At 28.9% G+C, this 12412-nt stretch overlaps 4 protein-coding genes across 4 annotated transcripts; 3 read left to right on the forward strand and 1 right to left on the reverse strand.

Moving 5' to 3' along the window:
* On the forward strand, nt 1-1193 carry LOC130448178 (translin). The gene is made up of 5 exons (XM_056785426.1): nt 1-202; nt 289-382; nt 445-657; nt 710-783; nt 843-1193. The coding sequence occupies exons 1-5, from the start codon at nt 122-124 to the stop codon at nt 1083-1085; spliced, it is 705 nt and encodes a 234-aa protein (XP_056641404.1). The 5' UTR covers nt 1-121; the 3' UTR covers nt 1086-1193.
* A 543-nt stretch (nt 1194-1736) lies between these two features.
* On the reverse strand, nt 1737-3802 carry LOC130447807 (fibronectin type 3 and ankyrin repeat domains 1 protein). The gene is made up of 3 exons (XM_056784830.1): nt 3675-3802; nt 3010-3365; nt 1737-1867 (listed from the first exon to the last, which is right to left on the reverse strand). Exons 1-3 carry the CDS (start codon nt 3800-3802, stop codon nt 1737-1739), a joined length of 615 nt encoding a protein of 204 aa, XP_056640808.1.
* Nucleotides 3803-4524: 722 nt separating this feature from the next.
* Nucleotides 4525-7792, forward strand: LOC130448179 (DDB1- and CUL4-associated factor 10 homolog). Its single transcript, XM_056785427.1, has 7 exons — nt 4525-4989; nt 5043-5156; nt 5263-5374; nt 5923-6180; nt 6248-6457; nt 6514-6766; nt 7147-7792. The coding sequence occupies exons 1-7, from the start codon at nt 4757-4759 to the stop codon at nt 7524-7526; spliced, it is 1560 nt and encodes a 519-aa protein (XP_056641405.1). The 5' UTR covers nt 4525-4756; the 3' UTR covers nt 7527-7792.
* A 763-nt stretch (nt 7793-8555) lies between these two features.
* LOC130447324 (uncharacterized) lies at nt 8556-10303 on the forward strand. The gene is made up of 4 exons (XM_056784082.1): nt 8556-8781; nt 8948-9191; nt 9545-9659; nt 9716-10303. Exons 1-4 carry the CDS (start codon nt 8700-8702, stop codon nt 9968-9970), a joined length of 696 nt encoding a protein of 231 aa, XP_056640060.1. The 5' UTR covers nt 8556-8699; the 3' UTR covers nt 9971-10303.
* The last annotated feature ends 2109 nt before the right edge of the window (nt 10304-12412 follow it).

The following is a 12412-nucleotide window of genomic DNA, read 5'->3' on the forward strand; positions in this document are numbered from 1 at the left end:
CATAATCAAGATGTAGAAAGAAGAATATATAAGGTTAGATAAAATTTGTGAATAAAATTTATATTTTAAAGCTTAAGAATTTATTTTAATTCACATAATTTATTGATATCGGTTATTAATTATGTGTACTCCTACTGAAATCATTAAAAATATTTTCACCCCGTTTCAAGATCATATAAATGAAGAACAAGACACAAGAGAGGTAAGGTAAATAAAAAGAAAGTTCATGTATCTTTATTAAAATGGATTTTATACAATCTACACTAACGTACTTGTATATTTTAAAAGGAAATGCGTAAAATCGTAAAGGAAATAGAAAAACCTTTAAGAGAAATAATAACAATTCTTCAAGTTATACATCATGAAAAAGATGTCGAAAAAAGTGAGTATCTAAGTTTTTAATTCCTAATATGTTAAAAAAAAACTATTTATCGATATTTTCAGTGCACGCTGCTTGTATAAACGCTAGGAAAACGTTTGAAGAAGTACGTCAAGGATATGATTCCTTGAACAAATTGATACCTGCAGGGCAGTATTATAGATATAACGATCATTGGCGATTTGCTACACAACGTTTGTGTTATTTGGCCGGCCTAATAATATTTTTGGAAAAAGGAATTTTAATTGATAAGGAAACAGCTGCAAGTATTTTAGGACGTAAGTAAATAATTTTTAGTACAACTGTTTTTGTTTAAATGACCATTTCTAGTTTCCAATCAGTCGAATCTTCACTTAGATTTAGAGGATTATCTCATGGGGCTACTAAATTTAGCTTCTGAATTGGTGAGGTTTTCATTTTACGTCTTTTTTCATTTTCTATCCTGAAATTTTTCATATTTTAGTCAAGATATGCAGTAAATTCCGTCACTTTGGGTGATTACAATAGACCTATACAAATTTCAAAGTTCGTGGCGCAGTTGAATGCCGGATTTAGGCTTCTGAATCTTAAGAATGATTCTTTGAGAAAAAGATTCGACGGATTGAAATATGATGTGAAGAAAATCGAAGAAGTTGTTTACGATTTGTCAATCAGGGGATTCGCTTCAAGTTCATCTTCTACTGAGGTACAAGGAGAGGAAAAATAATAAGTACTGTTATAAGTTTAAGTGTTTTGCATTAGTTTTTTATATTTACTTGAAGGCAAGTTTTTGTAATACAGGTAAGCAAAATATATAGAAACAATCTTTTCTTTATTTTCTCTTTGCGTTTTTTCCCATTAGGTGTTGGATTAAAAAAGTTTTGAACTTGATTATAAACTTTGTTTTTACAATTATTCAAATTAAGGGATTTTATTAAAATGTTCCAATAAATCATTTTTTAAACAGTTTCTAATGGAACTAGAATGGTGAAGTTTTTCATTTTTCGTTTTTGAAGTTAAATTTTTTTTTAAGAAACGTCTTAAATTTTTAAAATAAAGTATATAAAGTCATAAGAAATATCAAATTTCCATTTAATATCTATATAACTAATTTTTATTGGTATATAATACAAATCTTGTACATATAGTGCACATAACTATTTTCCACCAAATATCAAACCTTAAAGAAACAAATTTGTGCATCTTCATCAAGTAACGTTTAGTATTTCAGGTAAAAAGAATTATATGTTTCAAAACAATTTTTTGCAGGTACAATGAGCCTGATGTTTTCGAAAATTTAAATTTTAATGTTATTAATCATGTTTTTTCACTATTATTTTACCCCAGAACTTTGGGCACTTGGACAGAGCCTCCTGGGTCAATGCATAAAGACGGCCCCGGTTAAAAGACAGTGTGTCTCGAAATCGATTCCGTTATTATCTCTAACACTTGTATCGGCCCCATTTTCTATTAGAAAGTCGATGATATCCTTGGAGACTTCCATAATAGCTGCAATTAATAATAAATAAGTCCTAATAAAACGTATTCGTTTGTACAAACGAAATTTGATTAAGTTAATAAAGTTTCAAATGTTCTGTTGAAATTTGTTATAAACATTAGGATAATTTCCGTTCGTGATGAACAATTAGAAAAATTAGTTCTCGAAAAACAAAAACGTGAAGTCCAAACAATGAATTTTTTCGCGTACGAGTACATTAAATCGAAATGACAGTAGACGTTATGACTAATATTCCTACTGTCGGCATTTTTACCAAATTTAAAAAATTTTTCAATTTGTTCTGTACAACAAACAAAATAGTTTTTATTATTAATTATTATTTTATTATCGTTTATTCGTAACTAATGTCATATTCATAATGTCTCACGCCATCATTAAACACATCGAGTATTTAGTTGATGCTATTTTAAAAAATTTAACAAAAATTTATCAATTACCCATAATTCTACACATCATTGTCTCCCTCAACGACCTTTTGGACCTTTGTGAGGAAACCCAGAATTGAAAAAAAACATCGGAAATGAACGAAAAAAGGGTTATGTTTGAATATAACTTAAAAAGAGTATAATTTGAGTAACTTTGATTTATTGGTGACTAATGTAGGTTTAAATAACGTGCTTTCAATAAAAATGAAGATTACAATCATTTTTTTTTATAATTTTTTTATCAATACATTGATATGTATTCTAATGTTCACGGCTCACATCATCTTAGACATAATTTAAATATCGTCTGCTTAGAAATTTATGATAAATTAAATCAAGTGAAATAAAAAGGTGAAAACAATTGTTAAAATAACTAATTTTGATAATAAATAGTCCTTTAGTCGAAATAATTCGCTAAATGGTATGAATTAATGAAAACAATCCACATAACCTCAAAATAACATCGAGTTAAAAGCGTTTTTACAAATCGTTGTATTGAATTTCGTTCTTTATCTGTAATTAGAAGAAAACAGTACAAAAGGGGATTAATATCGTCTAATAAATTAATATTATTGTCATTTTTAGTATAAAATAAAACCCACAATGCACCAAAGTTATAAGAAACAGTAATTGTGAGTTTCGAGGTTATATTCAAAGTATTAAAAATCGTCGTCAAATCATTTTTTATGTTTCTAAAATAGATGTACCTGCTCGTAGTAAAGGAGTCCATCCTTTGTTGTCTTTAAAATTCGCGTTTCTTATCAATTCAAAACAAAATTTAACGTTTTCCAAATTATTCGTATCTACAGCTACATGAAGTAAATTCAAATCGTTTATATCTCTTGCAAATACATCTGCTCCTTTATCTATTAAAAATCTCGCTATTTGGAGTCGTCCTTTTTCTATAGCGATCATCAGAGGAGATCTTTTATTATAAATAACTGATTTATTAACGTTAGCTCCCAAAGATATCAATAAATTTATCATTTGTATATCGTTAAATTCGATTGATTGAATTAAAGGTGTTTTATTCTCCCTATTTTCGGTGTCTAGTAAATATGGCCTAAAACCATTGAGTTGATATTAAAGATAGAGTGGATTCGAGAGAAAGACCATCGGTTTACCTATTACCTATCTTTCTCTCTCTCTCTCTCTGTTATACCGATGCTCTTTCTTTTTCAATCACCAGTTTGAATCTACTTGAATACGCCCGGTCCGTATTTAATATTAATTCTATACCTTAAAGTCGAAAAATTGATAAAAAAAATATTTATTATTCAATTTTTTTGTAAAAGATTTCCGATTTTATCGAACAACAATACACTTTTCTTAGTGTATTCTGTTATGTCATCCCTGTGGTAAATTGACATACCTAATATTCGCGATCTTTCTAACAACCGACGATTTTCCTAATTTGACGTATCGAGTCATATGCATTGTGGTATAGAAAGGACCTTCGTCGGTAGCACCTTTAAAATAAATCCAATTTTCATCGTCCATATCGTCAGATTTAATACGAAAATTGTAACAAGTACAAGGTGCTAAATTATCCACTTTGTAACAATCATTTTCACCCCTATAACAAGAAACGTTCTCGTTTTTAACTACCGTTCAATGGGACAACCTGTATACGATTACATAAATCTTTCTCAAATATCCTACTTACCAGTAAATACAACGCCATTCTTTAATAGAATTTAATATTTGTAATTTACGTTTTTTATTACGATCAAATAAATTTTCCCAACTTAATACTATATAATTTGGTTTTCTTTCCAACGTTTTGATTAATTTACGATCATTTTTAATATTAGTTGAATGAAACATTTTGTTATTTGGAATAAAATATTGATTAAACAACTTCAAACATGTGATATTCGCTAATTGCTACTAAAACGAAACCAAATTTTGAGCTTATCATATATCTCTTCAAAATATATTTTTCCGAATTAAAATAATATTTTAATTAAACTAAATATTATTATAATTACTTCATACGGAGGGTTAATCAGTCTCTATGTAGTTCACCTGGTACTTCTGTAATCTTGCTTATTGGTCCTTCGAAGATTTGACGTATGTTAATTATAAACATCGAAATTTGTAATTCAATTTTTGAGATAAAAATTATGAATAATAATTAAATAAATTTGTAAATAAATAAAATTCTCAATTTTCCAAAATTGATTTAAAAAAAAATAGTTAAATATTTATTTATACTAGATATGGAAGGTTAACCAGAATCAGTATTTCACGTGACACTTCTATACTATTTTTGATTGGTTTATAAAGAATTTGACATATGTCAATATTGACTGAGTTAAAAATCAAAGTTTACAATAGAATTTTAATAAACGAGTACATAATAACTTTAATTATGTTAATTTTTATATAAACAATATCAATGTGAACATATTTCATCGATACCTTAGAAAATGTGAAAATACGATCTACAAAATGGAATCTAATAAAAATGAACCGCAAAGAATAGGAAGTAACGTGGAATGCAATGTAAGCTTCTTAGATAGAATAGAAAAACGATCTTTCGGTTTAAGACAATATCAGCTTAGTTTAGACGACTCGATAGCATTTAAATTATACAGTAATTTCCATAATTTCGACCTTGGTCATAAAATTAATACCGAGAAAAATTTAGGTGGTATATTCAACTTGGAATTCAGTCTCGATGGGTATTATAGTCGATTAAACACGTTAGAAATATTATTAATACTTAATATTACAGGAAATTGTTAGTCGCAGCTTGCGAAGGCAAACAAGTTATAACTATAGATGCTGCTAGTCAAAAATTAATTAATACTATCCCCGATGCTCATCAGAATTGCGTAAATTGTGTGAGGTAATAAAAATTTAGCTTCAAATACAATTTAAATGTTTAGAAGCGTCGGTGAATCAAAAATCGCGTGGTTTTTGCAAAAGTGTGTGTTCAATTCCTTTAATTGTAGATTTTTGAATGATAAACATTTCGCTACTTGTTCGGATGATACTTCAATTAAAATATGGGATATAAGAAAGTTGAAATATTGTATGAAGACTCTTCATGGTCACTCGAATTGGGTAAGTGCTTAATACAAAATTCTGTGATATAAATACAAAGATTTTTATTATAATTGAAGATTTTCACTTATTTTCAATATTCGAAACATTATTAGATAAAATTTACTGTATTTTGTATGAAATATTATTTAGATTTTATCAAACATCTAAATATTCAGTAACTATTGTTATAATTGCATAAAATCATTTGAAATAGTGAAATAAGCATTTTATGAATGGGATTGTGGCAAAATTGAACCAAAGTGTGCTAATTCTAATATATTTCCTAGCTTTTGAATACTTTCCTTTCATTTTTTCTGTTTTTTTTTTTAATTTTAATTGTGTTTTTATCTCAACAGTCCACCATGCTGTCTGTTTTCTGTTATTATTCTGTCTGATTACCTCTTGCAGAGTCTATGATGTTAGTTTTTTTTCTACTTTCTTTAATATTTGCTAATTTTCCGAATTTTTTCATACCTTTTTGTTATTGCCTGAGCGGGTTTAGTTTTACTTTACCTATTAGAGTTTGTACCTCTTTGCATTATTATCCAATTTTTTGGTACAAATAGGTTAAAAATATCGAATGGTCAGAAAAAGATAACGTAATGGTAACATCAGCTTTCGATGGTAGCATATACGCTTGGAATTTGAAGAGCCCCAACGAAAGCAACATGATGTATGATAAAGTATTTCTAATGAACGGTCTAATGAGAATGAAATTAACTGAAGACGGTACGAAAATGGTGATATCAACAACCAACGGTTTCATGATTATCATACATGATTTAAATCTTCTTACTTTAGCTACAGATCTGAGGTCGTTCAGGGTAAGCATTTATTACCCATTAAGTTCAATCCAAATAAATTTGATGGGGGTATTTTTAATGGTTTCAGCCTAGTTTGTACAGGTTGATGCAAATGAGCGATCAGTGTTTTCCTGTTGGTACAGTTTACAATTATCTATTTTCCCCTTTGAGAAAAAGAAACCGGATCGAATTCGTTGACGATTTTCCTAACGAAGCGGAAGTTATTAGTTCTTTACAGATACATCCGCACGGTTGGTGTGCAGTATCCAGAAATTTAAACGATGAAGAAAACGAAGAGGTATATATGAGTTTAAGTAAATTTATGTTATCTACATATTTTTTTTGTGGTTTTAGTGGACCACTGTCCATGATATACAAAGTAGGGATCCCAAAGATTACGAGAACGCTTTTACTTATGTTTCTGAAGAATTACCAGAAGGATCTGAACAAGATAACGAAACAAATAACCGTCCCACGGATCTATGGATGGGTTATATTTCATTAGAAGAATACAGTAATCACAATAGAGATTTTAGCCAAGTTACTCAGAATATTTTCGAAAATTTTCAAGTGCCTACGATGGGTATTTTGAATACAGGTCTTATTGGTAAGTAGAATTTTGTTGTCACATGGTAATACGGATAAATTGATGACCTAAAGGGTAGTAATACATAATACTGGATCCATATGTAGTATCATGTCGTCTACAGGGTGGATTTTTAACCAAAAACATGCAATACTGATCATTTCAGCGATTAGAGAGAGGGTTGCATTGAAACTAACAGAAAAAAAATGTTTTGATGTGAGTTAATGAACCTAAAGGGTAGGAATACATAATAAAGTATCCAGATATAGTATCATTTCGTCTACAGGGTGATTTTTCAGTAAGAAACTATTGAAAACTTATTATACTGATCACTTCAGTGATGAGAAAGTGATTTAGATTTGTTCTATGATGATTATATTCGAATAAACTTTATGTTTTAGGTGTAAATTCGTCTTTCAACACTTATTTCCGTCAACATCCTGAACATAGCAACAAAATCGTGAGGAATCTACCGAGAATGACGCACTATATCAAAGAGAAGAACGTGGGTAAAGGTTTCATCAAAGAATTGTGTTTTTCATCGGATGGTAGAGTGATTTGTTCGCCTTTCGATCGAGGTATCAGGATGTTGGCCTTTGATGATAATTGCAGCGAATTATCCTGTTGCGTACCGGATAATCCTCAACAACTCAAAACCGTCATTGAAATGAATGATTATCACAAAGACGTTGTAGTTTCTTGTAAATTCAGTCCGTTACATCATCAGTTGGTCAGCGGTTGTTTGAATAGTGAAATTAAATGGTACCAACCTGTGATTTAAAAAAAAAATAATAAATTTTCGACGATTGAGTAAGGTACCGGATATATAGGGTAAGCACACTAATTTTCGAAATGTATATTGAATCGAGAAGACAAAAGTAATCGAGGAAAGAAAATCGATTTTACAGTAATTGCTATCGAAGGAAATTCAAATCGAAATTGAGTAAAAATAAAGATACGTTTTTTATATTCGCGTGACTCTTCTTCTTTTTTTATACAGTTGCTCGTATTTTTACTAAGTGTCATTAAAAAATTGATATCACACGATTTAGTATTTTTTTTTTCAATATTTGATGCTGTGAAACTTGAATTTTTCCATTTATCGTGAAAAGTAATAATTTTTCGGAATGTCAACATTCATAGTTGTATTGTAGCTTTGTTACGTCTATAAATACAAGGGAGAATATTTTTTATTTTCATGGAAGTTGTTTTGTAAATTGCAGAGTGTTTAATAAAGCCTAATGTGTTTTATCTAATAAAACACCCTATATAAGTATGTATATCTCTAATGTTTTCAAAAATATGACTGAATGTTGATATACAAGGTTTAGAGAATCAAAATTTCTACGTTTTGCAATTACTTGGGTATATACAAGATGTTTAATAAAGCCAGAATATATTATAGTTGCTTTTTCGAATAAAAACACCCTATATAATTATGTATATATGATATTTTCAAAAATATGACTGAATGTTGATATACAAGGTGTAGAGAATCAAAATTTTCATGTTTTGCATTTACTTCGGTATATACAGAGTGTTTGATAAAGGCAGGTAAGTTACCATTATAATATTAATTATAAAAAAAATAATTATTGAATAACCTGTATACTTTATTATAAGTGGAACTTAAATCAGTTTTGCAATTGTGAAAAGTGAATTATTTTTCCAACAATATTTAATGGGCGAAATGGATTAGAGCGATACAAAATGTTACAATAATTATAAGCGTCAATTGGAACGCACCTTTTATAATCCATTGATGGATGACATCTCGAAAAAATGCCTCGAGTACGTTGACAGGTACAGTCAAATGTCAAAACTTTGAAAGTTTCGTATTGAAATGTTTTTGTTGTAATGAAAAACTGCCAAAAAAACAATTTTTATTTTAATAATATAAAAAATTATAACTACGGTGAATGTTACTTTGATTTGATCTCATATTCTATTAATAATGGCTGGTAAAAACATATTAGCAGAACTTCAACTATATACAGATTATCTTAAAGAAAGAACGCTTGTACTCAGAGAGGAAAGTAAGTATTTGAACGAATAATAAATATAAAACATACTTAAATATAATATAAACAAAAACTTGTTACATAAACGAATTAGTACTATTTTTTTTTAAATATTCAAGTATTTTTCAATACTTTTATGATATTCAAAATACGTTTTTTCAAGATGTAAATTTTGTTTTAGACGCTAGGCTAGAAATGATATTTAAAAGACTAAAAATGTTGAATGACGAAAATAGAATACCCACAGATATATCTGAAAAAATATCCGAAATAAAAGAAACTCTCATAAATACACCGTTATCTTCTATATCCCAAACAGAAAGGTTGAGAAAACATCATAATTATCTATCAAAACTGAAAATTTGTATTAAAATTTATATCAATATTAATGAAAGACTTTCAGGTGACATCAAAATGGCAAAAAGGTAAGACAGTGTGATTCGAGTTATTGTGATATCTACAGGGTGTTTCTTAAACCCATAAGGTATTAATGTTGTTTTATTCAATAAAATACCCCATATAATTATCTATATCTCTGTTTTTTGAAAGTTTAAAAAAATTTTGATATAAAAGGTATAGAGAATCGAAATTTTGATGTTTTGCGATTACTTCGGCATATACAGGGTGTTTCATAAAGCCACATTGTATAAAAGTTGATTTTTCTAATAAAACGCCCTATATAATTACCTATAACTCTGTTGTTTTGAAATTATTTCAAGCATCTGGTGGGTAAATTGTTGCAATTTACTGTAGAGACAGTTTTCTATAAATTTTTTAGAGAACTTGAGCATTCAAACCAAAAGTTAGCAGGTATTTCGAATTTGAGTTTAGAGCAAATACAACAATTGGAAGAAAAGGCTAAAAGATATGAGAATGAAGTGTCTAAATTTGAGGTAATTCGTCAATTTACCCTCATTTACAATTTGTTACAATTATTTTGTTTGTTTAGAGAAAATATCCTTGGTTGAAAGATCCGATGTTCGATTTACCTAACATAACAAAAGAAACGCAAAAGCTACAAGAAGTGAAGACTACTAAAGAAAAATTAATAAAAGAACTCAGTGTGTATCAAGGATTAAAACCAGACATTAGAGAAGCCAATCAACAGCTCGCTCAAATCAAAGAAGAACATAATAAAATCAGTGCTCTATTGTTAGATTCCCAGGTGTCTGGACAAAATTTCAATTATATCGATAAGAGATAGGAGAGCGTTCGGTTTTTGGAAACATTCAATTGAGTCATTTCATCAGAACTAAGTGATAATTATAGAATAGAAAATATATTTAAAATTCGACTTTGTTTTTTCAAAATATCTACATCTGACTCTATTGGCCAATTTGACATCAGTATTGTGTACAATTTACCTTCAGTTTAAAAAAAAAGATTTGAAGTGTCCTGTCAAAGTTGATTTGCATTCAAAATGTTTTCAATTTTGAATCTATTTTATATTATTGTTAATGGTTATCAAAATAAATGCTTCTAATTTATAACAAATATTATTTTTTTATACATTTTACAATATAATATTCTACAAAAACACACTGTTTACATTCTTATATTCACCTAGTAGTTCAAATGTAATACTTATATGGAGTAGTTCAGATGGAACTCATATCGAGTAGTTCAAGTGACTATCAAGTAGTCCTTATGTAAGTCATATATTGAATGGTTTATTGTAACTCTTGGATTGGGTAGTTCACATATTCACGATAAATTCAATAGTTCATATGTAACATACATATGATAGTGGTTTATATCTAGTGCAAATTCAATTCAAGATACATCATAAGTAACATTTCGAACAATTAGTAAGTGACATATTCGTAAACGACCTACTGTTAGAAGTTTATCAGAGTTTAAATTTTTATGTGAATCTCTCTTTACAAAATGAGGGAAATATCTCGATATATATGTCAAAAATTAACTTTCATTATCAATCAACCCATAACTTCATCGAAATTTTTCGTTTCACGCCATGAACAACCACCCATTTATTTTAAACAGTACCAATGTTATTGATGAATCATTTTTTACAGCAAGTGAGTAAATATTTTTCAATATGACACGAAATTTATGAAAAAAAATTATTTAGTTTAAAGAAAACATAAAATCAAACATATATCCCTCTTTTTGTGCAAGCAATTTAATGTATTTTCAGCCCCAACATTTGTGAATGGTCAAAACGTTTTCGTATCTCAAGAAAAACAAAGAAAATTATTTGATACATTGAGTACTACCATAACAGGAACACCACAATCCTCCGGGTATCCCCAATTTTATTCAGGGAATTACATCCAAGCCGAACGATATTACGGTCCTCACGGGATCGTTTACTCTTTCCCATCAACACATCCTAATCCACAAATAAACCGGTAAAATATTAAAAATTTAATCAAATTCGCCGATTGATTATTATTTTTAAAGGTGGTCTGGAAATTCTTATCCTCTATCACCGAATGTTTTAAGAACCGATATACCTAATTCTTCCAGTCCCTCTTACCCCATAACTTATCCAGGAATGGGTTTAAGGTCGCCAGAATATCAAGAACAATTAGCACAGAATCCGTTTTATTTTCAAGCCCAGCAATTACCTGCGTATAAATTTAAATTCCATTTAAATGAAAGTACTTCTTGTTCGGATTTGTTAAATACTAATAACCAAGTACCCGGTTTTCGTAAGTATTGTTGTTGAAATTTCCGCTCCTATCAAACACTCTGTGAAGATTTTGATTCTTGAATGTTTCTTTTAGAAGGAACTCCTGATTTTCAAAATCTCGCCGGTATTTTGTATCAACAAGGATCCCACATTCGATATCCAGGTACATATTTAAAAACTACTTTTTTTTCCCAATTTTTACATTCTTTTGACAGATTGCAAAGTCATAGAAATATGTGGCCATTTTTGGTCTGTCAATAAAATATATGAGGCGCGTTTATTTGTTGTCATCTGTCAAAGCTGTTTTTAAGTGTGGTTCACCTTATAGCACTAGCAAATTCATCCAACAATACCTCTATGCTTTTTAATTGTTTATTGTTATTTCGTATAAAATCTAGTACTTTATTCTATAAATCGATAGAATTTTGTTTTAGTAATTTGTAGAGTGTGTCTATTTTGTAAAATATTCGTGACTAGTATTACAAGGATGTAAAATAGGTTGCATAACTTGCTGTGTTGAAAACAATTTAAAAAGTTGACTTTTTTTATAACATTCTAGATTATTTGAATAGATTACCGGAAAATCCAATTGTCCCAAACGTGACAAATGAACCCAGTAATGTAAGTGCTTTATAATGAGTAAAATATAATTGATTTTCTAATAGCTTCATAAATAGAATTGTATATGGCGCTACTATGCCATATTGCCAGATCACTATTTCCAAAATAAAATGTACGTTATTTTATTCTATAATTTTACGTCAATTAATCAATTTCCTCATAAGTTTATACTTTTTGTGGTAATTAAAAATATTGTTTTTGAGGTTAAGCGTTTAGTAATTAATAAATGCTATCAACCGCCTCGGCAACACGTAGCAGATATATTAGACGAACAAAAACGTGAACAGTTAGAAACAAAAGACGACAAAAAAACCGTAACTTTCAACAACCAATTAGAAAAAACTGAAAAAAGCGAACAAACATATTTTC

Source organism: Diorhabda sublineata, chromosome 8 (genome assembly GCF_026230105.1).
Source record: "Diorhabda sublineata isolate icDioSubl1.1 chromosome 8, icDioSubl1.1, whole genome shotgun sequence".
NCBI classification, from domain to species: domain Eukaryota; kingdom Metazoa; phylum Arthropoda; class Insecta; order Coleoptera; family Chrysomelidae; genus Diorhabda; species Diorhabda sublineata.

What these genes read in the sequence shown, in the direction of transcription:
- LOC130448178 (XM_056785426.1), top strand. Translation starts at nt 122, where the DNA reads ATGTGTACTCCTACTGAAATCATTAAAAATATTTTCACCCCGTTTCAA. An exon ending in AAGAACAAGACACAAGAGAG is followed by an intron (nt 203 to 288) that starts GTAAGGTAAATA and finishes ATATTTTAAAAG; the next exon opens with GAAATGCGTAAAATCGTAAA. An exon ending in AGCTGCAAGTATTTTAGGAC is followed by an intron (nt 658 to 709) that starts GTAAGTAAATAA and finishes GACCATTTCTAG; the next exon opens with TTTCCAATCAGTCGAATCTT.
- LOC130447807 (XM_056784830.1), bottom strand. Translation starts at nt 3,802, where the DNA reads ATGGACGATGAAAATTGGATTTATTTTAAAGGTGCTACCGACGAAGGT. An exon ending in AGAAAGATCGCGAATATTAG is followed by an intron (nt 3,366 to 3,674) that starts GTATGTCAATTT and finishes CAATGGTTTTAG; the next exon opens with GCCATATTTACTAGACACCG. An exon ending in GACTCCTTTACTACGAGCAG is followed by an intron (nt 1,868 to 3,009) that starts GTACATCTATTT and finishes TATTAATTGCAG; the next exon opens with CTATTATGGAAGTCTCCAAG.
- LOC130447324 (XM_056784082.1), top strand. Translation starts at nt 8,700, where the DNA reads ATGGCTGGTAAAAACATATTAGCAGAACTTCAACTATATACAGATTAT. An exon ending in GACATCAAAATGGCAAAAAG is followed by an intron (nt 9,192 to 9,544) that starts GTAAGACAGTGT and finishes TAAATTTTTTAG; the next exon opens with AGAACTTGAGCATTCAAACC. An exon ending in ATGAAGTGTCTAAATTTGAG is followed by an intron (nt 9,660 to 9,715) that starts GTAATTCGTCAA and finishes TTGTTTGTTTAG; the next exon opens with AGAAAATATCCTTGGTTGAA.
- LOC130448179 (XM_056785427.1), top strand. Translation starts at nt 4,757, where the DNA reads ATGGAATCTAATAAAAATGAACCGCAAAGAATAGGAAGTAACGTGGAA. An exon ending in TTGGAATTCAGTCTCGATGG is followed by an intron (nt 4,990 to 5,042) that starts GTATTATAGTCG and finishes TTAATATTACAG; the next exon opens with GAAATTGTTAGTCGCAGCTT. An exon ending in AATTGCGTAAATTGTGTGAG is followed by an intron (nt 5,157 to 5,262) that starts GTAATAAAAATT and finishes CTTTAATTGTAG; the next exon opens with ATTTTTGAATGATAAACATT.